This window comes from Fundulus heteroclitus, chromosome 6, assembly GCF_011125445.2.
Source record: "Fundulus heteroclitus isolate FHET01 chromosome 6, MU-UCD_Fhet_4.1, whole genome shotgun sequence".
Classification (NCBI taxonomy): Eukaryota; Metazoa; Chordata; class Actinopteri; order Cyprinodontiformes; family Fundulidae; genus Fundulus; species Fundulus heteroclitus.
The window spans coordinates 23991690-24014021 of record NC_046366.1 but is presented as its reverse complement, the minus strand read 5'-3'; the positions used below and the strand labels follow the sequence as shown (position 1 = coordinate 24014021).

The 22332-nt window shown below is 38.1% G+C and overlaps 1 protein-coding gene across 2 annotated transcripts in view; it reads left to right on the top strand.

The window, feature by feature from the left end:
• Window positions 1–4732: 4732 nt before the first annotated feature.
• si:ch211-106h4.9 (rab effector MyRIP) overlaps window positions 4733–22332 on the top strand; it is a 37857-nt gene continuing 20257 nt past the window's right edge. For both annotated transcript variants that reach the window (XM_036138376.1, XM_036138377.1), the window contains exons 1-4: window positions 4733–4960; window positions 7965–8135; window positions 15756–15977; window positions 20423–20559. In XM_036138376.1, the coding sequence (XP_035994269.1) occupies window positions 8026–8135; window positions 15756–15977; window positions 20423–20559 (469 nt within the window). In that variant the 5' untranslated portion in view covers window positions 4733–4960; window positions 7965–8025. The remainder of the gene's footprint in view (window positions 4961–7964; window positions 8136–15755; window positions 15978–20422; window positions 20560–22332) is intronic.

The window sequence follows — 22332 nt, the reverse complement described above, 5'->3', positions numbered from 1 at the left end:
TATTTCACAGTTTTTCTGTCATTTGTGATGAGGTCTGGACCTTGAACTCTAGGCTATAGATAACAGAAAAAAGAAAACTGCAACCCAGCTCTTTGGGACCGGAGGTATAAATCAACCTAAAGACAGGTCGGGAGGGAATTTATCTGAGAAAGTCACAGCTCAGCATACAAGGCAAGTATCTACCCATGAACACGTATAGGTTCGCCATTCCTATTTTACATGAGATTCCCACCCACTAAAGAACCTGCAGCTGAAAGCACGGTTTGACCAAGTTGGTTTTTATAAATTTGTATTGAAATAGTTCCGCTAGTAAAACTAGAATTTAAATGGTATCGATATGTCCAGCATTTACCAGTAAAGGAGTTAGTTCTTTTCTGTCTTCGCAGGTCTACCCAAACAATCAGACAGCTGCAGCTGATCCAAAGTGCTGCCGGTCAGATTCTCACTAAACCAGACAGATAGATCACCACACACTTCATGCTTGATTCTTTTTTTTTTTTTTTTTTTTTTTTTTTTTTTTTTTTTTTTTTTTTTTTTTTTGCTTGATTCTTCTTTAATATTTGACAGTTAATCCAGAACACTGCTGCCTGCAGGCCCAAAAAGACTAGAGCAGTGCAGCACAACATCCCGGTTCTAAAGTCCTTACACTGGCTCCCTGTAGCTCAGAGAATAGACTTTAAAATATTTATGTTAGTTTATTAATCACTGAACAGCTTAGCTCCAAAATACATTAAATACTTGCTGTTGCTGCATTAACCCTCCAGACCACTTAGATCTTCTGGTTCTGGTCTACCTGGCTGACCCAGGATTAGAACCAAATATGGAGAAACAGCATTCAGTACATATTCTCCACAAATCTGGAATTGAATTCAAGAAAACTGCAAATCAGCCAAAACACCTTGTTCCTTCAAATAAAGAGTGAAAACCCACCTGTTTAGAGTTGCCTTTGATCCATAATAACAGGAATATTGACCAACTTATTTGATGCATATTGATGGTTTCTCCTGAAACAATTGTTTGTTACTGGTCTCATAACCAGTGACTCTTTCAATGTGTTTATGATGTAAAGCACCTTGAACCGCCTTGCTGAAATGTGCTATACAAATAAACTTTACAGAGTACATTTTCTTCAGCCTTTGAAAAACAGATATAAACAAAAAGTATTTGGAAAAACTCATGAGAATGGACAAAAAAAAGCTTTATTAGTAAAGGTAGATCTGATTTTTATAGGTAAATTATATTTATTTAAACAACAGAAACCTTTTTAACCAAACTGCCTAAAAGAACAAGGAAAGTATGGCAGTAACTACTAACCTTTAGCTATGTTGAAATATAGATCATCAAGGTAAACTGAAATGAGAATGTGAGAGTTAGGCATTAATTAATGGAGTTTGTTATAAAGTTTAATTGCCAGCCATATAGTGTGTTTTTATCTCTTCCAATGAAGGCAAAACTGAATAAAATACAGACTAGATTAAAGCAAAAGGAAATTTGGTACATGTTAATTTTGTATGAATTGGAAGTCCAGATAGCAGCCTAAGTGAGGTGGAAATCACTACCTTTATGTAATTTACTCAACATTGAACATCAAATAAGCCTTTATTTAAAGCTAACATTTGTAGTTTATAAAACAACCTTAGTAATAAAGCATATTTTTTCAGCCTTCCTCATGATGTTCATGTTGTGAATAAAATAAAGTGGTAAGAGAACATGCAAATATCTTCCTCTTTCTTCTTCAATCTATCCTGGCAAAAAAGCATTAGGTGTGCATGTTTTGTATGTGTAAAAACAAAATCACAAACAGCACTATACATCATGTGTAGTGAATAGTGTTTTAAAAAAATAGTATGTCAAGAAACGCATTATTAGCCCTTATGGCTAATGGCAGATAATACATAGTCAGTTTCTACTGGGAGTGTTATAATGGTCTTTTGAGTATCTATTAATGCTGCCCACAAAGATATAGGTGATGTTGGACTTTAAATCCTACTGCTACCTTTACAGAGGAATTGTTAAGAGCAATAACAGAAGAAAAAAACATTTGTGCTGCCTGTTATCAAATATTGCCCTGACCTAAGAGTAAGACTGAAAGCAATAATTGCAAAAAAGAAAGTAATCAAGTTGTAAATGTATATGGCTGATGACGAGACAGAGACTCCGTAGCACCGCCACCTACCCTGTAAATATATAAACGGATTTAAACTTTTCACAGATTGTGACTTTATCCAGATTATATGGACATCTTTAAACCTGATTTATAAAATGTAAAGACAGTGGTGGTTTCCGAATTGAAAAATAAAATTAAAAGAAAAGTGTGTGTCTAGATATGGACTAAATATACTAATGAGTAAATTAAACATTTGCCACAGTGACAGTTAACACAGTGCAAACGTATTTATTCACAGTTAAAGTATTATAACTACGTCTAGTTTTTCCCTGAATTGCTGGTAGCAAGGAGATAATGCTTAAATTGTGAGCGTTACTGTGTTTGTTCAAGTGATTTTATATTTTGCAGAACAAACTCTAAATGTATTAATGTAAACATTATTGTTTTATTAATTTTCATTTCATAATTAAGACTCTCTGGAATCTAGTTTCACTGCCTTTGTTTGCAAAACAACGTTTGAGCTTCCTGAGTTTTTTAACTGTTTAGATTATATTTTATTTCTTAAAAGTCTCCTAAATAATCACAACCAATTGTTTATTTTCTGATTCCATGATTTCTAAGGAACCAGACTGCTGTTCTTAGGTTGTCCACTAGATGCCCTCAATTATCCGATTGCGTCTTTCTTCCCTTGCCGTCCGTCCACGCCAGCTAAATTTAACCAAGAATTCTTAGCTAAAAATTTTATTCACAAATGTAAAGTCAATAACAATGCTCCCAGTTTTATGAGTTTCAGATTTGATTTGGAAAATTATTTTCATTTACTGTCAAGCTCAAATAATCGTTAACCAAATAAACCACTAAATGTGTTCTCTAATTTCAAATTTATTCATTCATTTTAAGTAAGTGGCCTTTGGCTGTGGTTAATTTTATATTCTGTATTTTTTGTTTTATTTTGTTTTTGCTTTTGTTTTTGTATACTCATCTCCAGAGGTGGGTAGTACCTAGTTACATTTACTTGAGTAAGTTTTTGAACAAAATTTACTTTTATGAGTAGTTTTAATGCACTGTACTCCTTACTTTTATTTGAGTAAATATTATGATGTATCGCTACTCTTACTTAAGTTAAATGTTAGGCTACTCTACCCACTGTGAGCAACTTCTCTGAATAAAGAACATACATTTTTTTTATTGATGTTTTTTGTCTTAAGCTGTCTGCCTCTGTAGCACTTTGAAGTTTGGAATCAAACATAAAGTGCATTACAAATAAAAACAAAATATTATTAATTATTATTATTGTTGTTGTTGTTATTAGAAGCTTAAGAGAAAAGAGAAAAAATAAGCTTTGTTGTTTTATTGGTATTTTCTGCTGACCTCATCGAGCCAGTTACAGGTCAACCTTACAGTAAACAGTAGATATTGTTATTGGAAGTATTTTGCACTGTCCTAACTTACTGTATATACATTACCTTGTTGGTTTCATACGTTTTCTGTTGAAAAACAATGTTTAGAAGTGTTTCTTCTGCCTGAATTTGTTATCTTGTAATTGTTATTGTTTGTAAAAAAAAAAATTATGTTAGTTTCATAAACAGTTACAATCCTGGAATCTGTACATAATTTTATGTTTGCTGACCGATGACCGATTACATCATTTTTAAATACTAAATCAGTTGTTATAAACATTTACTCAGTACTTGAATAGCTTTCTCACCAAATACTTTTCTACTCTTACTTGAGTAATTTGTTGGTAAGGTAAATCTTACTTTGACTGGAGTAAAAATATATTGAAGTATACTTGAGTCAAATTTCTGTCTACTCTACCTACCTCTGCTTATCTGTTGTTTAGTTTCTGCATACCCCTGGCTTGTTCATTTATTTTCATTTTGGTCTGCACTGTAAGGATAGTACTTGTCTTACCCTCTCTGGTGTACTGGTTTTGTTGTTCCAAATAAAGTTAGAAAAGGCTGATTTTTGCGGGACATTTACAGTAAAGTTAATAAACCTTATCTTATCCGACAACCAATAAACCAACAAACAGACAAAAACATCACAATGCAGGAGGAAATCTTATAAATGAATAACCTCAGCGAAGAGAACTCTTATTGCTGAGAACACAGTGACAGGATGTTCTTTAAACTTGTAAATATTATAACAGATTTTATGTAATTTGATTATGTTATGGACCAGGCTGCAGTTCTTCAAACATCCACTAGATGTCCTCATTTAACCACCTGCGCCGTCCTTCCTCCTCGCTCTTCATCCACACCAGCGGTTTTGTGCGGGATATTTTATCTATTTTTAATTTTATTTATTTATTATTACGCCGGTTAGTGTCTTGGCCATTCATGGCATAAACATATTTAAACATTGCAGCAGAACGGACCAGAATAATGCTGAAAATGTGATTCGGTGCCAATAAAAACACTCGTTAACACCATACTTTTCTGACACGTTTCACCCAGAAATGTCTTTTGCTGACAAATTTGTTTAGGTGATCTTCTGTTTCATGCGGTCGTTTGTTTTGTCTCCTCACAAAGTGGCGTAATAATGTCACATAAATACCCCCCTCTGTGAGCAGAGAAATGGTGGAAGTGGTAATCTGGATTTATCCTGATTTCCTCTCAGAAACAAAGCGGTGGCTGCTTTAATCGGTCCCGACCTGAGGCACCTCAAACGCCAACACTCACTTTGGTCCAACTTTTTATTTTATTTAATACAGACACAATAATACTCACCGGTCTTCTAAAAGAGACCGTGAATATTTGGCGTTAGCTCACAGATAACTCTGTGGAGGACTGAAGGGTTTTTTCTCCTTTTTGTGCTGACTTGAAGGGCTGACAAACGCTAAAGAAACCTGTAAGTATTTTCATAGTATTAAAAATTGTGACCATACCAGCAGCCAGTGGAAACAATCTAAATGATCATAAAATTTGTCTTAATATGAATCAAAAGTTCAAAATAACTGGATTCTGGTTGGTTATGAATCTTCCTTTTTCATAGTTCTTTTTTGCCTGTTTACAACCTCATTATGCGCCTTTAAAGTGACATGGTAAATCCACGTTTCGGTTTTTTTAATTTGGTTTGTAAAAAGTCAATAAATATTTTGAACACCAAATATATATTTAGCTGAAAGTGTTGAAATTACTTAACGACTTGTGTCAAGTGGTCTGATGACATAATTGATTTTTTTCTTTAAATCTAAGGAATTGTTCTGATTTCTAATGGAGTAAAACGTGTGTTTTGCTCATGTATTAGAATATAATGGAAAAGCAATAAATTAACAAAAAATATATTGTGTCTATTAGGAATATTAGTGTATATATAGTAGCAGTATAAAGTATTAGAACTAAGTACTTGGTTAGGGCTCTTTGCATGAATTCCTACACTAAGTGGCTTGGATATCCCTGGATGAGGAATGAGGTTATGAGGTGAGACAGTTTCAGCCCCATTGCTTGGATACATCTGTCTGGTGACTCTTGAAGCACGGACGAAGTCCACGCCTTGTGAATCTCTCTTGATTAAGATTTCCTTCCATATATTATCAAGGTTGCAATTATCCCTGTAGATTCAGCTCTTTTTTTCTACCACAGTTTTTCCTATCACTGAACTTCCCATAAATATGCTTTGTTCTTGGACCCTTTGACTCTATAGCTTATTTAGCCTTGGCATTATTCTCCTTTTGGAGGGTTTCAATGACTGGTGGCCTGAGAACTGTCAGGTTGGTGTCTTTTTCAGTCATGTATATATCTAATGTAAATCTGGCTAATACATTCTATTTGATTGGTACGTAATGTGAATACATTCACAATTTTACAAAATGTTTTACAAATGTTATTTGTTGTTGCAGAAATATATTTAAAATATGAGTTGATATTGTTGTCATGGTATACATAAAAAAGAAATTCTGTCAGTTACAAATTTGACAAAGTCGCCATGTAAGGTAACTGTAATGATATTGATTGATGAGAAAAGGGAAAGTCCTTTTGTCTTTAGTGAGTAAATATACTGTAGATCATCCGTTTAAGGATGGCAGCAGCCCTCCAAACATTTTAAAGAACTTAAATATATCAAAAAGTGTTTTTTCCAGATAAGTGTTTGTTTCTTCTAACCTAAAGTCCCATGAAATGAGAAGCTGATGCTCAGCAGGTTTCAGAGAATACCTGATTACTGTCTGGGAGTAGACTTTAATCTCGGTAACATGAACTGCACTTTAGAAATAATAGCTCACCTTACAAAAACACTGGTTGCTCCTATGTTTTGAATTTGACTGTTTGATACAGTATCTCTTCCTTATGTGGAAGATGTAGCAGGACCAGGGCTCTAGGACATAAAATAGTCCATGGTATTTGTTGTGCAGCACCGGGTCACGTCATATGTTGGCCACCTACAGAGACACTTGCAATGCAGTAAAGCAGAAGGAATAAAAAAAGAAAGGAGCCATTGTTGTCTGGGCTGAGGCCTTTTACGACGTTTAGCAATTATCAGAGCAAACATAGCGAGGAAAATACTGAGGATAAGTTCAATGATTTCTCCATTAGTGTACAAGTACCAGAAAGGCAAGGCAAAGCAAGTTTATTTACAAAGCACTTCTCAGTAACAAGACAAGTCAAAGTGCAGTAATCGAGAAAGGTGGGCTCCAGTAACAGCCAACCTGAGGTAGGATTAAATCCTTATCCTCTGAGTTTAAGAAGCAGCCACTGAAGTCGATTAACAATGACGAACAGTATATTCCATTCCTCATCAACGATGATGAAGAATGGAATATACTGCCACTGTTTGGAAAACGGGGGAAAGATAACCACAAACACCTGCATGGAGATAAAATTAACAAAGAAAACCGAAAACACAGACAGCAACAACACCAGCAGCAAGGACAATGAACAAAACTGTTGATACAGATGGAGAAAAAGAACTACAGGGCGACACGGCTACTCTATTCTGCGTGCTTAAATATGTGTGTGAGCATGCAAAATAAGTGGCGTAGGTCTTACGTGAATTGTGCTCTGTGATGGGTGCAGAAAGCCTCCGCCATCCCCCTCAGGACATTAAAAGCAAGCAGAGAGGACCCGAGACCCAGAAAACCAGCAGCCCCAAGGAGCATAGAGGCCAGGGAGCCCTCCACACAGACACCACACATCAACTTAGAGGACAATTGGGGTCAGAGCCCGTGCCGCTGTGAAGAAGAGGCCCCCATGAACCAGAGGTGACAGTCTACAAATCCGGCTAGGCCCCGGTCACCCAAGCATGAGTCCAAATCAGAGAATCTAGAGGCCCAGATGCCCAAGACCCCCCAGTCCTTAAAAAAAAGAGGGTCAGTTCGATACCTGAGAGGAGTTACACCCAGACAGCCAGTCGGGACAAATCAGCATGTGCTGCAGTGTACCTTGCGCTGTGCTTCATGAGCCCATATTGGCCTCAGGTGGGCGCAGCAGCAAAGGGAGACAAGGAAAGGGTGAGACCACTATCCCCCTGTAGCCAACAAGAAAATGAGCAGGCAAGAGGACACCAAGCCCTATCCCTATCCATGGTCAGCCTAGTCCATTCTAACACATACATATGCTTTAATCTAAGCCAATCCATTGTACTACTGGGTTGTTGTTCTGCTGGAAGAAACCTCCAACCCAGTCTCATGCCGTTTGCAGCACCTAGCAATTTATTTTTCCAGATTTGCTGTTTAATCAGATCTAATAATCTTACCATAAACTCTGATAGGCTTTCCTGTCTCTGATTAAAAGTCAACATCCCCACAGCCTGAGCTTTCCACAACTGGTTTATGTCATTTGTCATGAAGCTTTTAACTGATTATACATTTTACAGCTTACATGTTTTCTGTTGCTGATTTGTGTGTTATTCCTTTCAGATGAAAACAACAAGCTGATAAGTTTGGAAAAGTGAACTTACAAAAAAGGTAGCTGCTGAAGATGGGTCGTAAACTGGATCTGACCGGTCTTAAGGACAACGAGGCCGCGCATGTCCTGCAGGTGGTGCAGAGAGATATGCGGCTGCGCAAAAAGGAGGAGGAGCGACTCAGGTCAGTCCTCGCCTCCTTAATAACCATATCAGAAGCTGTAGCAGCAAAATTATTATTATTGTTACCATGCAAAACCAAATTATTCTGATGCTTTTTTACTCTTTAACTAAATATTTAACTGAAATTGTGGTCAGGGGGAGCTATAAGACCTATAAGTGTGAAGTTTATGCTGATTTCAGTGTATCTTGAAAGTCAAAATTTAGATTTGGGTGAAACACTGGAATTGCTACTTGTCAGGGTCAGTGTCTCGACTGACTTATTTGGCAACGGCATTACAAAAAGGATGCGTTTGCCATTTTAGAAGACAAATAAGCGCAGCCTTGAGAACACATGCACGAATTTCAGAGGACAGAAGCATTAAAAAACGTTTTTAAGGAAGAGAGGAAGGAAATGTCAAATTTAACCGATGGACATGACCCATACCAGATGGGAAAAAAACAAATGTAGTAATTATGAGTTCATAAGCTACCAAACGTCTCCACATTGGTATAGATATTGTGCTGGATGTTGTCAATGAAGCACACAACCAGTTTGGGTAAGAAATCTGTCTGTGGCCTACACAAAAAAGAAAAACATGTGTAGCTACCCACAAGTAAAAAACTTTCCTTTAATTACATATAACAATCAGTAAGAGCTATGGACCAGCAGTTTTTTATTTGAAAATGTAGAACTTGTATGTAAGCTACATCATGTGAACCTAAGTTCAACATGTACCCAGCCTACAGATAAAAAGAACAAACGGAGAGTTACTATCTAGATTTTCTTTCTGCAAGTTCTGAGTAGAGCTTGGATCATTTCAAGCAAGTCATTTTTGAAGGGAGATGGCCAGTTCAAGTTTATCAATGTATTATCGATAGGCTTAGACACATCTCACTAAAGCACTAGCTTGTCGATGTCCAAAAAGCAACAAACCACTGTTCTAAAGCATATGACGGCAACACTACTGGAGACAAACCTGATACTAGCAGTACATAGTGTGGTGCTAAATCCTGCCGTGCTATTTCATGACAACCCAACAGTCTCAGCAATATTTCTGTTAACTCATCCTAGTTTGTGATAGAGATTGATACATGATTACATTTTGTTTATATCACCGTTTGTCTCTGACTGTCACAGTTTGTAACAGCTCTAAAGTTTGTCTTGTCAGTCCATTAACAATGTCCAATTATTGCCGCTTTTGGGCTTTTGAAATGTCCTCTGGGTTTGTAGATGAAAAGTTATCTAGCACATTTTTATCATTACCAATATGGTCTTAAAATAATTTATTATCTCGGTTTCATGCATCCAAATATTTTTAGACCTTTTGATAATGTAATACACATGGACAATTCCTATTGTATGTTTAAGTTTGGGTCCTGACTTTAAAACTGACTTTGGAAATCGGTATTTTGGTGTTCAATTTGATTTTCTGACTAGGGTTATGGAGAGCAAAATAAAAAAAATATCTGAATTAAAGTTGATTAAAGTAACAATATGATAGCATCATAATGGTGCCAAAAAATTATTAATGTGATTAATCACAATTGATCAATGTTATTAATGCAGGTTTGTGGTGTCCTGACTGCTGTAGTCTTTTGTCGACTTTTTATTTCACCTAAACAACTCAACCTAACATTTTCTTACATTCTCAGAATTATTGAATTTGCGGCAAATGAATGAAAATAAAACTTATTAAACTTTGTATTAAATAGAATACCCTCTTTTGAACTGTAGATGAGTTTGCATTCATTGCATTTTTAGACCTTGGTGGAGCTTTCCTTAGCTTTGTCTTTGTTCTAAGCTGTGTTGTAAAAGCAGGGGACAGGAAGTGAAAGACCTTCCTGTTGTATTCAGAGCCATTTCCTCAAAACATCCGCAGAGTCCAAATAAGACATTTTGTATTTGGGAGGGCTTAAACTGAATTTTTAGTTCAAGTTTTAATCTCAGAGGTAGAGTGGTAGGGGGTTATTTGTTTGGTGCAACAAAGCATAGACTTTGAGCATGACACACTTTTATTTTATTTTTTTTACTATTAATGGTACTTTCTTTGGATAACACAGGATAATGTACTTTGTGCTGAGCCAGTCCGGTTATAAGCCAGTGGAGAAAGAAGATAAGCCTAATGGTTGTTATTTCCGCCACATTTCAACAGCAAAAGGCCTTCATTAGATTGTTGGTTCTTTTAGCTTGAGAACTTATTTGTTTTTTGCTAACAGAAAGTACACTGCTCAAAAAATGTAATGAACACTTTAAAAACACATCAGATCTCAATTGGAAATAAAACATGCTGGATATCCATACTTACATGGGATGGGTAAGGTGTTTGGGACAAAAGAGTGCCACAACATTTGGTGAAAATGAAAATGATCAATCCTTAGAGGCCTTAATGTGAAGTCATGGAAAAAGTGAAACTGAAAAACTGATGCGGCAGGCGAGTCTAATTTGCTGAAATGTCACTGCAGCAACTAAAACTGGTATTGTGTTATTTGTATGGCCCACATGTGCTTGTATGCATACCTGACAGCAATAGAGCATGCTCCTTATGACATGATGGATGGTGTCCTGGAGCATCTCCTCCCAGATCCTGACCAAGGCATCACTGAGCTCATGGACAGTCTCAGATGCAACCTGGTGGTATCAGATGGATCTAAACTTGGCATCCCAGAGATGCTGTATTGGATTTAAGTCAGGGAAGCTCGGAGACGAGTCAAATATATAAATTCATTCATCCTACAGGAGCTGCCTTGATACTGTTGCTACATGAGGTTGGGCATTATCATGCACCAGGAGAAACCCAAGACCCACTGCATCAGCAAAGGGTCTAACAATGGGTCTAAGGATTTCATCCTGATACCTAATGGCAGTCAGGGTGCCATCGTTTATCTTATACAGGTCTGTGCATCCCTCCATGGATAGGCCTCCCTAGACCTACACTGAGCCACCACCAAATTGATCATGTTGAACATTGTTGCAGGCAGCTTCTCCAGACCTTTTTAGGTCTTTCTCATGAGCTCCGAGTGAAGCATTTATCTGTAAAAAGAACAGGGCGCCAGTGCTGAACCCGCCAGTTTTGATGCTCTCTGACAAATGCCAGTGGGGCTCAACAGGTTTGGGTAATGAGCACAGGGCTAACTAGAGGACACCGGGTCCACAAGCCATCTGCCTGAAGTCTGTTTTGAAGTGTTTGGTCAGAGACATTCACACCAGTGGTAGAGATGCAATACAGCTTTTGCCGATCCAATCCAATACTGATACCTGGGCTGAACATATTGGCCAATACTACCTTGACATGTTTGTGGTGTTAAATTTACCAACTTTATCACCACTCCTCCAAATTTTCATGTTGCAGCATCCGGCGAGTCAAATATATAAATTCATTCATCCTACAGGATCTGCCTTGATACTGTTGCCACATGAGGCCAGGCATTATCATGCACCAGGAGACACTCCTGTTAGTGATTTATAGACTAACAGGAGTATTTTAAAGTCTATTCTCTGAGCTACAGAGAGAACACATTTCTAAAGTCCTTACACTGGCTCCCTGTATCTCAGAGAATAGACTTTAAAATACTTCTGTTAGTCTATAAATCACTGAATGGCTTAGCTAGCACCTAGATACATCACGGACTTGTTATCAGTGTAACAACACTCCAGATCACTCAGGTCCTCTGGCTCAAATCTTCTCTGCATACCCAGAACCAGAACCAAACATGGAGAAGCAGCATTTAGTTCTTGTGCTCCATATATCTGGAACAAACTCTCAGAAGACTGTAAAAGTGCTGAAACCCTGAGTTCCTTTAAACCAAGGTTAAAAACCTATTTGTTTACAGTTGCCTTTAAATGTTAATGTTCAATTCAAACTGTTGTATTAAACTGAAACTTCCTTAGAAGTGCTGCTACTATTCGACTACAATGTACTTTCCTCTGTAGGTTTTATTTTCTTATATTCTGTTCATGTACAGCACCTTGAATTGTCTTGTTACTGATATTTTCTATAAATTGCCTTACCTAAACATTTTTTGAAACTGAAACTCCTCTTACATTGTTTTTTTTATTACTTCCTTTTATGAGGCAAAGTATATGGGATTATGTAGCAAACACAAAATTATGAAAAGGTTCAAAACATAATTTAAAGTTCAGATTCTTTAAAATGGAGACAGGCACCAGCAACCCCCGCGACCCCATGAGGGATAAAGCGGTTTGGAAAATGGATGGATGGATGGATTCTTTAAAATTGTTGCTTTGCACACTCTTGGCCTTCTCTTGATGTACTTAATGATGTAGTCACCTGAAATGGTTTTCCTCCAGACTTGAAAGAGTTCCCAGAGGAGTAAAAAAACCCAAAGACAAACCACTGAATGAGGTGTGTCCAAATTTTTGACTGGTAACATATATGGAAAAGGCTGTAAAGCTGTGTGCCTTCCTCCTGACATCCATTGGAGACTTTTTAACTCCTTTGCAAACCAAGGCTTTAGCTAAAGGATTAAAATGACCGGACCAACATCTAACCAACATGCTTCAAATGTATTCCCTGATATTTAGATTTTTTTATGAAGATAGCTGACAGAAATGAATCATCACCATTGGCAATTGTGGAATGAGCTCAGCTCCTCGGCTGTGCCCCCTGTTGCTCAAAAGCAGCAAAGCAAGTTCTTTTTCTCATCACAGTTCTTATAAAACCATACAACTCATGTCACATAAAACATTCCTATTAAAATCTGCAGACTCAAAATAACTTTTTCTGTATTTACTATATTCAAACATGAGATTTTTTTTGAGGACCTACAGATTGTACATATCATGTCTTCCATCATCTGTTTCCTACATCTCAAGCTTGAAAAGCTATGTTGGATGTAAAGGTGTGAAGACAGTGCTGCACAGCATGTTCTGTATATGATTTACCATTCAGATGTGCGATTGTGGCTGCTTTCTCTCAGCGATCTCCTTCATCACTCACTGTGCTTGTTACTTAACTGCCTCTCTGCAAACATCTCCATCATCCTTGCCTGAGTGTGCCTGATAGCGTTGCGTCTGAGGGTTATTTTTATCAAGTATCAGGGTTCAGTAATGGACAAGCTGCTGCAGACATGAGCCAGCCATCTGAGGACACTGTGAAAAATTAATAGTTATATGGAGGTTATAAGTTTAAGGTACAGGTTTTCCGGGGAGCATATTTTTCAAGCACAAATGCAACATGAAGCCTAGTCCTGGTCATAGCAGTCTATAAAGGTTAGGCTTTTTGTAATAATATTTTTAACAGATATTCTTCCAGTTTTTAAATTATGTTTCTCTTAATTATAACATGAATTGGGAATTGACAAAGCATAAAGATAGAGTTGAAAATTTAGTGAAACAGAAAATCCCCCTTTTCCCCTGCATCTCTTTTCTCTGAAGCTTCAGACAAATGTTTCTTTTAAAAATAACCTTATAAGAAACAGATTTTCCAAAACGGTGTAATATAATCAGTTTTAACAAAAAAAGGGTGTGTAAAATCAAGACATGCGCTTGTTGTTTTTTTTATTCTACCCTCATCTTGTCAGAGCTCATCAGTACTGTGCTGTAATCAACTATAAATGATTCAGTCATGGTTGGCGCTCCTGCTGTTCTAATTTCTCTGACACCCTTCCCTCTGGTGCGACTTCCACCAGTTTGGCACTGTCTGCAATTATCTCTGATGCTCATTTGGTTTATTATTCCATGAGCTGAAAGTCTCAGTGGGACACCTTTGCTGCTGTTCGACCCCCTTTTTGGAACACTTTTGCTTTACAATTCTAATGCTTTAGAGGAAGCAGTCCATGAGTTATAACCGTCAAAATCATAGTGTTAGTATTAGTTATAACCGTCAAAATCATAGTGAATGCATATTTAGTTATGTTTCACATCACAATAGTGATCAGTATTGGCTTTGAATACAGAAAAAAATATGAATGCAGATAGTTAATATATTTAAAGTAAAAAGACTTAGTTTGTATAATGGTGATAGCTGAAGAGCTGAATTCTACATTTCACAAAAACGAAAAGTATCTGTAAACAACAATCCTAAACATCTGTTGCAAATTTTTAATTGTATTTAGCTACGGATATTGATTGAGTCATTTTGACACACATGCTTTGCATAAAACATGCCATTTTAGCTCTGAGTTAATTTTTTAGCTTTGTGGAAGCAAAACAAATGGCTGCCCCAGTCTCAAGACTTTTACAGCTTCTTAAGGGTTTTCTTCCAGGATTACCCTGTATTTAGCTGAATCCATCCACAAGCAGTGTGAGTTTTCTGTCGCACACAGAATTGAAAATGTTTCGGGTTATCGGCGCAGAGGACATTCTTCTACATCTTTGTTTTGTAGAGCAAAAAGGTTAAACATGACTTTTAATGGTAATGGAGCCGCTGTGTTGTTGGGTCTTCGCAGCTCTGCTAGAATCACAGTGGCACTCTCCACTGTGTCTTTGATTATTGCTCTCCTTACCTGACCTGTCAGTTTTAGTGAAGAGCCATCTCTTGGTAGATTTGCAGTTGTACTCCTTCTATTTCCAAATGATTGGTAGAAAAAGTGCATATGCCATGAGAAGGAGAATATTTTATAACCCAACATTGCATTATACCTCTGCACAACTTTATCCATGACCTGCCTGCGGAGATGATTCGCTTTCGTGACCCTTTTTTTTCACATACCTCTGAGAATTTGCAGAGTAGATGAATTTATACTGAGATTAAATATACCAGGACGGACTCCAATAATTAATTATGTGACTATAAAAGGCAGTTGGTTTCACTGGATTTCATTTGAGGGTATCCAAGTTAAAGGGGCTGAAAACAAATGTGTGTGACGCTATTAATATTTAAATTTTTTTTAAAAGGGAAAACATTTCTCCATTTCCTTTCATTTAACGTTATGTGCTTCTCTTTGTTGTTCTATTACTGAAAATCCCAATTAAAAATAATGATTGAAATCTGAAATGTGACCAAATGTGAAGAAATTCCCAGAATTGAAATACTTTTGCAAGGAACTCTGTTTACAGGATATGTGGACATTAACATAAACACACCTTTTGAAAAAATCCCATTTAGATTAGACTAGATTAAACTTTATTTTCATTACACATATGGAGGTACAGAGCAATGAATTTCAGCATCTAACCAGAATGCAATAAGCAGTAAATGCATGCAGCATAAATAGTGGTAAGAGGTATATTTTTATAGCAATGCTAAATGTTTATGATCCTCCAGCATCTGTGAGGCTTTTATACAGAAATGAAGCTGCTGATCTTGAGGAGAGTCATACACATTTCAGATCTGTCTTTAATTTTCAGCTTTTAAAATCAGGAGTAATGAGCTACTGGAAAGCTCAAACAGTTATTTATGCTAATCTTCTTTTTTTTTTTAATTAACATATGATACAAACTAAGCTTAATTGTCCCTTATATCAAGATGAAATTCTTCAGTTCAGTTGTTCAAAAACAGATGGTTAGTGTTTACATTTGTAAACCAATTATTAGTGCTTTATCAACCAAAACAAAGTCATCCTGGATGGCGATACACATAACCTTTTGTGTAATATCTGTATCAGATTTTCTCTGTCTCCCTGACTCTAACCATCCTCTCTCTCTCTTCCTCTCCTCTCCTCCATCCCCTCCTCCCTACAGTGAACTAAAGCAGGAGCTGGATGAGGAGGGCAGTCGCTGCCTCTTGTTGTCACGGCAAACTTGCTTCAACCAGCGCTGCTGCATCCGCTGCTGCTCGCCCTTCACCTTCCTTCTCAACCCGAAGCGCCAGTGCAGTGATTGCGGCTACAACGTCTGCAAGGCCTGCCGGGTCTACAGGAAGCGGGACAAAGCCTGGCTCTGCTGCGCCTGCCAAAAGAGCAGGTAAGGTTAGCATGTGTGGGGTTGTGTGTGTTACACAAGGAGGTTGAATTAGACACGAGGTTCTGACCATGATGTCAAAAGTTATCAGGGTGTTACTTTGCTGCTGGAGGTGATGATTTGTCTTTCATAGCGATGTCGGCAAAATATCCAAAACGGTTGTATGTCAAAAGAAACTATAATAATAATAATAATAACAGAACTTTATTGATCTCACAATGGAGAAATTCACTTCTGCATCTTAACCCATCCCTTTGGGGAGCAGTGGGCTGCCACTGTGCGGCGCCTGGGGAGCAATTGGGGGTTAAGGGTCTTGCTCAGGGACCCAGAATGGCAGCTTGTGGGAGTTGAACTCAGAACCTCTGGGACCGAAGCTCTGTGCTCTAACCACTAATCTGCTGCAAAATTATAAACGTAAGTTTTTTTTATCCAAAATCTGCAGAATTTCACCTTTTTTATCATATGGTAATGAATTGTTTAGCAAACAATGTTTAGTGATTGTTTGCCATTTTAGTGGTTCAAATAAGTAATGTACTTGGCTTGGAATCTGAGGTGGTTAGGGTTGCCAAATAATTTTCTCAAGTAAGAATAGCACAACCGCAATATTTTGTTACTCAAGTATAAATAAAAAGTACTTAGTAACTGTTTGATTATAACATCTAATTTCATTTGTAAAAAAACCTGTATTAAATAGAAAAAATATTAAAAAGAAAAAGTATTAAAAATATATATGACATCATTACAAAACAGTACATTTAAGGAACTGAAACAATTCGTTGCAAAATTAAAGAAGGTTCATCTATAGCCTCAATAGGAGAGGGGTCACACAAAGTATCAGGGTTAAGGCGATGAGAAGACCTGCATTGGGTCATGGATGTACCAAGGTACTTTTCAGCACTAGATTTCCTAAAGAGATTTTCTTTACCACGTGAGACTGGAAAAGGACCAAAGTACTTAGTGCAACCCTTACTACAGGACAGTGCTCCATCACATATTCCAGTACCTACTCCACCTGTAAAGTCTACAATGCTGAGTGAAGATAAACTTGGCCCGCTTCGTTTTCTGACCTAAACCCCTACAGAGGCACCAGGTTTTTATCAGGCAGAAAATTTACAGTGACAAAAGAAAAGTTACTTTTTTGATGAGGTTTTTTAGATTGTGATTGTTGTTTCAGGAAGCAATAATATAATAATCACTGTGAAAATTGATCCGCCCCACACTGGGTCTGTCAGATGCAGAGCAACTCGTCCACGCCTTTACAGCAGCCTCCATTGAAAAAGCAAATGGAATATAGGTTAGGGTTAGGAAAATCACTAAATAAATATTATCTACACTTGAAATAATATTAAATTTGAGCATTCTTTTGCTAGAAATGTCATCAAAATGTGACTAATTGGTGTGCTCTGGTGGCGCAGTGGTTAGCGTGCACGGCCCATGTACGGAGGCCTTAGCCCTCGATGTGGCCGACCTGGGTTCGACTCTGACCTGTGGTCCTTCGCTGCATTTCTCTCCCACTCTCTCGTACCCCCTTTCCTGTCAGCTCACTGTATGTAAAATGAGCCACTAGTGCCGTAAAAATTACCCAATTGCAGATCCTGTCTTTAAATGTTGCCGTTCCCTCTATGAATACGGCGGATGGGTTGAGAGTAATTGGAATGCGGCCTGCTTTAGTCAGCCTACACATGGATTAACACGACGCTGAAACCTTCGGCAGAACTAATAAAGGAAAGAAGTTCTGCCTTCCCTGACCGAAGACTATAAATATATTATGCATACCTTTCAAAAGAGATGTCATCAAAATGCATAGAACTGCAATGTTTTCGTTAAAGTTTTTTTCATGAACGCAAAAGTCTTGTATGTTAGTGACGTATATGGCCGCGTCGTTGGCAATAGCAATGAACACAACGACATAGCTGTCTCACGTCTTTCTGAGAATGTACTGAAAAATCCTCGGTATTATAATTATAATTCCTTGAACGAAGATTATAAATATATCATGCAAATGTTTTGCTGTAGATGTCATCAAAATGCACATAACTGCAGGAATTTTGCTTAAAAGTTGTTTGTTGTGGACCTGAATCTCGGACCTACTTGATGACGTAGGTAGGAAACATCACTTCCTCTTGTCTTTCTGAGACAGAACACATTAAAATATTTGGCTAAACTAATGAATTAAAAGATTGCCTACCTTCCCTGGATGAAGATTATGAAAATTATATACATTCTTCTTACTAGAAATATCTTTAAAATGCACATAAACGCAGCTATTTTTCTTAAATGTTTAATATAGGCTGAGTTGCTATAATATTCTACGAGGGTACCCCGCACATCAAATAATAACGGGATGGGGTTACACCTTGTGTCCGCTTGTGACTCTGAGGGAACCTGACCAAGCGTCAATATATGACGAGTAGCGAGTGAGAATGTGTTGAATAAACATATATGAGGAAGGGGTAAGGGGATGGCCATACAGGCAAGCCTGTTGGGCCGGAAAGGGGGATGGAACTATCACAAGGGGTAAAAACTGGTTCTGTAACAAGGTCTGGCCCTGCGGAAAAGGCAGTAGGGCTGACCTCAGTGGGGGATAACTCACATGAATTACAAACAACCTCGCTGTTAACGGTGCAACCCACTCACATGGCTCGCCCAGGAGCACGTGAGTGGGTTTGAGACAATCCACATACCCCCTCCCCCCGACAATTACTATATCAATTAAAGTTTTTTAGGGTCACAGATGAACAGAAATCCAGAAGTTGTTAAGTTCTGTGGAATATGAGACTGGGGCAAGGAATGATGAGTGGATAATGGGGCAAATTATCTGCCAATGTCCTGGGAAGCAGCAATATGGGTTGCAGCTTCTAAAGGAGCAGCTTAGTTGGTGAAAGACTTCTAAGGAACCCACAGCTGCACCCATAGCAACCAGTCGACCCATGTAAGTTCAGCTTGAAGGGCAGCCTTCATAGTAAGATGAAAATGCTCACAAAGCCCATTCATCTTTGGGTGACACACGGTTGTATGACGGAGCTGCATTTTTACATTGCTTGCCCTGCTGTCCTAAGCTCCGATGTTAACTGCAGGTCCCTGTCAGAAGACACATCAAAAGGAGTGTCAAAAGGATCCACCTAGGTAGAGATGAAAGCCTGGACCACCACAGCTGATGCAGTTGGTGAAAAAGAAAGCTCCTCCAGCCACATCATGTCCAGTATATCGAGAAAATTTGTGAACCACAGAGACAAGGCCAGGGGCACAACCAAATCAACAATGACATGATTGAAAGTCTGTTCTAGGATGAGAAAGGATCCAGTGGAGATTTACTGTGATGCAATTTAGCCGGAAATGCCGAAAGGGATTGCCCAGCGGAGACGTCACAAAAAATGTGACACTCCCATCCTGGAATGCCACCATCTCCAGCTGTAGCCTTGTAGCAAATGTGCTCATCATAGCCAAGATATCCTCATGCAAGAGCAGGTCACTGGCCATGGCAGCATAGTCAATGCCCAGGTGTACTAAACCCAAGCATGACCTGGAGAGACAGTCAGGCGAAAGATTGTCTTTGCCAGTGACAATCTGGATGTCAGCAATGAACTCTGAGATGGCTGACACGTGATACTGTTGCTGCACGATCCATTGCTCAATAGTCCTGGTCATGGCAAAAGTGAGAGTCATTTGGTCAACAAGGGTGGTGGACTTCCGCCTGTCCGGCAGAAATGGTGTGCAGCCAGAAATGGGTCAAGTATTTTCTTATATATCGTCACAAAGATTCTTGTTGAAGAAGGTGAGAGGCTGCCTGGTGCCAGGCACCCACTGTTCACATGCTGCCCTACTGCGTAATCTGAGGCATTTGTCTTGAGGGATGTTAGGGTAGGTGATAGTGGATTAGACAGCATGGCAATATTGGCAATGATCGTTTTGGCATTTCTTTAAAGCTTGAACCTTGTCAAGGGACCAGTTAGATTGTTGGTTAGCCCTCGTGCCCCTCAAAGTCGTATACAGTGGGCACAATAACTAGTCTGCAAGTGCAATGAGCTGATATTAAAAGTTCACTGTGCACAGAAACTCCTGCAGCTACTTGGTGATGTGAGGGCATGGGAAGGCAATGACTGCAGTAGCCAAGGAAATTAATGGCTAACAGATATTTAGTCGGGTTCACAATCAGTCCACGCTCAAGAAGATGCCCAAAACGCTGGTAGAGGTGAGCCAGGTGCCTTTCTTCTGACACTGGAAACCAGAATGTCATCCAAATAAAAAAAACAAGAATGACACATCTGTTTGCATAGTCTATTTTTGATAAAGTGCCTGATGAAGAAAAGTAATTTGCCAAATGAGTTTGCCTTATGTATTGCAGACCTGCCTGTGTGCATATAGGCAAATAGCACCTTTAATGTAGTGTACAAACCAGGTTTTACATGATGCAGTTGTTGAACATTAAATTGCTGTCTGTCTCACAGGTTACTGAAGACACAGTCGCTCGAGTGGTTCTACACAAATGTGAAGAAACGCTTTAAAAGGTTTGGCAGTGCTAAAGTGCTGAAGACCCTCTACAGGAAACACTTGTCAGAGCACAGCGCTCTTTCAGAGCTTACAGGTAAAGTATAGTCACTGAACATAAAACATTTCACAACTTTTTTGCAAAACTAACCCTGCCCTTTTAGCATAATTCTGTGCAGAAATATATGATGTCTAGAGCTTATATAGTTTTGAAGTTGCTTCCTCTCATAGGAGATAAAAATAGGAAGCAGGATTAAACTTTGCTTTCAGCTCTTAAATCATGCAGAGCATTATGCTTATGGACAATAAACAAAGTCGATAAAATACTGGTCTAAATTTAGTTATAACTCAAATTAAGTGATATAAGCAGATCATAATTGTTACAAAACAGAATTTGAACTTTGCTTTTTTATATTTTCAGATGTAACAAAAATTATTTCCTTTGCAAGTTTTGTCCATTTTTGCAGTTTACTGCATGTCGGTCAGTTCAGTTTCGATCTATATTTATCTGTTAAAAATTTCTCAAATTTTGTTCTGATACAGTGATGTCTACATGCTTTTAGAACAATTACTAGTTGTGTTTAAGTGACATGCAGTCACTTATTTGGGCTTTAAAAAAGTGACTATAAGAACGTGTGAAGAGACCCACTTGCGCTGCAACACTACAGCTAAGTACCGGATGACATCATCCGCCCCTTCGTGTACCCACATACTCCCTGAGAGGGAGACGAACAAAGGAGCCTTCTCTGCCTGGAGGGCAGAGTTGCTGGACTACACTGCCCTGTTTCTAACATAACACAAAAATAAACTTCACTGTTACATTGAATAAAATTTCCTGTCCAGTATAAAGCCTGCAACCTCCGCATCTGTTTTGAATCCCCAATCCGTCAGAATTATCTCCATTCCACCTGGTAATAATAGCTGCACTGATATAGACTTGTTTTCTCCCAGTTATTACGTTTTCTTTTTTTGTTTCTCTTCCCTCTCGCTGGGTAAAGAGTATGGATGGTCCTTCATTTCAATAGAAAACAGCAAATACAATGATCTTTATGATCGTCCTTGCTTATTTATACTCCTCCTCCACCAACAACACGTCTTCATATCGAAAACAAATAGAAAAAAAATGCATATGACTGACAGGTGTGACCCCTTACAGCTATGAAAATCAGAAATGGCGAAGCAACAAGGCATCTCCTGGTGAATCCACCGCTATTTATTTATAAAAAACGAATTCTAAGTTATAAGAAACAATTTAATTTTTTATATGATGTTATTAGATCTTGCCAGAATATGTATTTATAACAGAAATACTTGATTTTTGCTAATTATAAGCCAAATTAGTTACAAACTGTTCATTTTAAGGATATACCCTCTATTGTGTTTGCACAGTGACTGCTGTTTTATTTATCAAATTAAAATGTTTTTTTTTTCTTTTACAAAATCTACTGTTAAGGGGGTTAAGCCAAAAAGCCATCTGAGCAAAGAGCCATAAAACACAACATTTCTTGAGTGAAGGGGGAAGACCATTTACATTTGAAGCACAAGCTTTTCAAGAAAGAAAATGTAAAAAGATTAAATGTGCTGGTCCTTTTTTCTTTATCTGCTGCCAATTTCTAAATTTCCCCCCCCGTATAGTTCTATTCCCGACCTTTAACGTCATCTATGAAGGCGTTATCTTTTTAATTGCTGGATGTTTCAGCCTCTTTTAAACTTTTATGTTCCATCAGTAACGGTGATGAAAAGGGGCTTTGATTTCTTATGTAACGGAAAACATTCAGTCAACCTCCAGGGAAATCTTTTCAGTCAAAGCCAGTCATGGCTGAACGAGGAGCTTTGCAGGAGGCAACCGTGCTGAAAAGGAATTTATTAT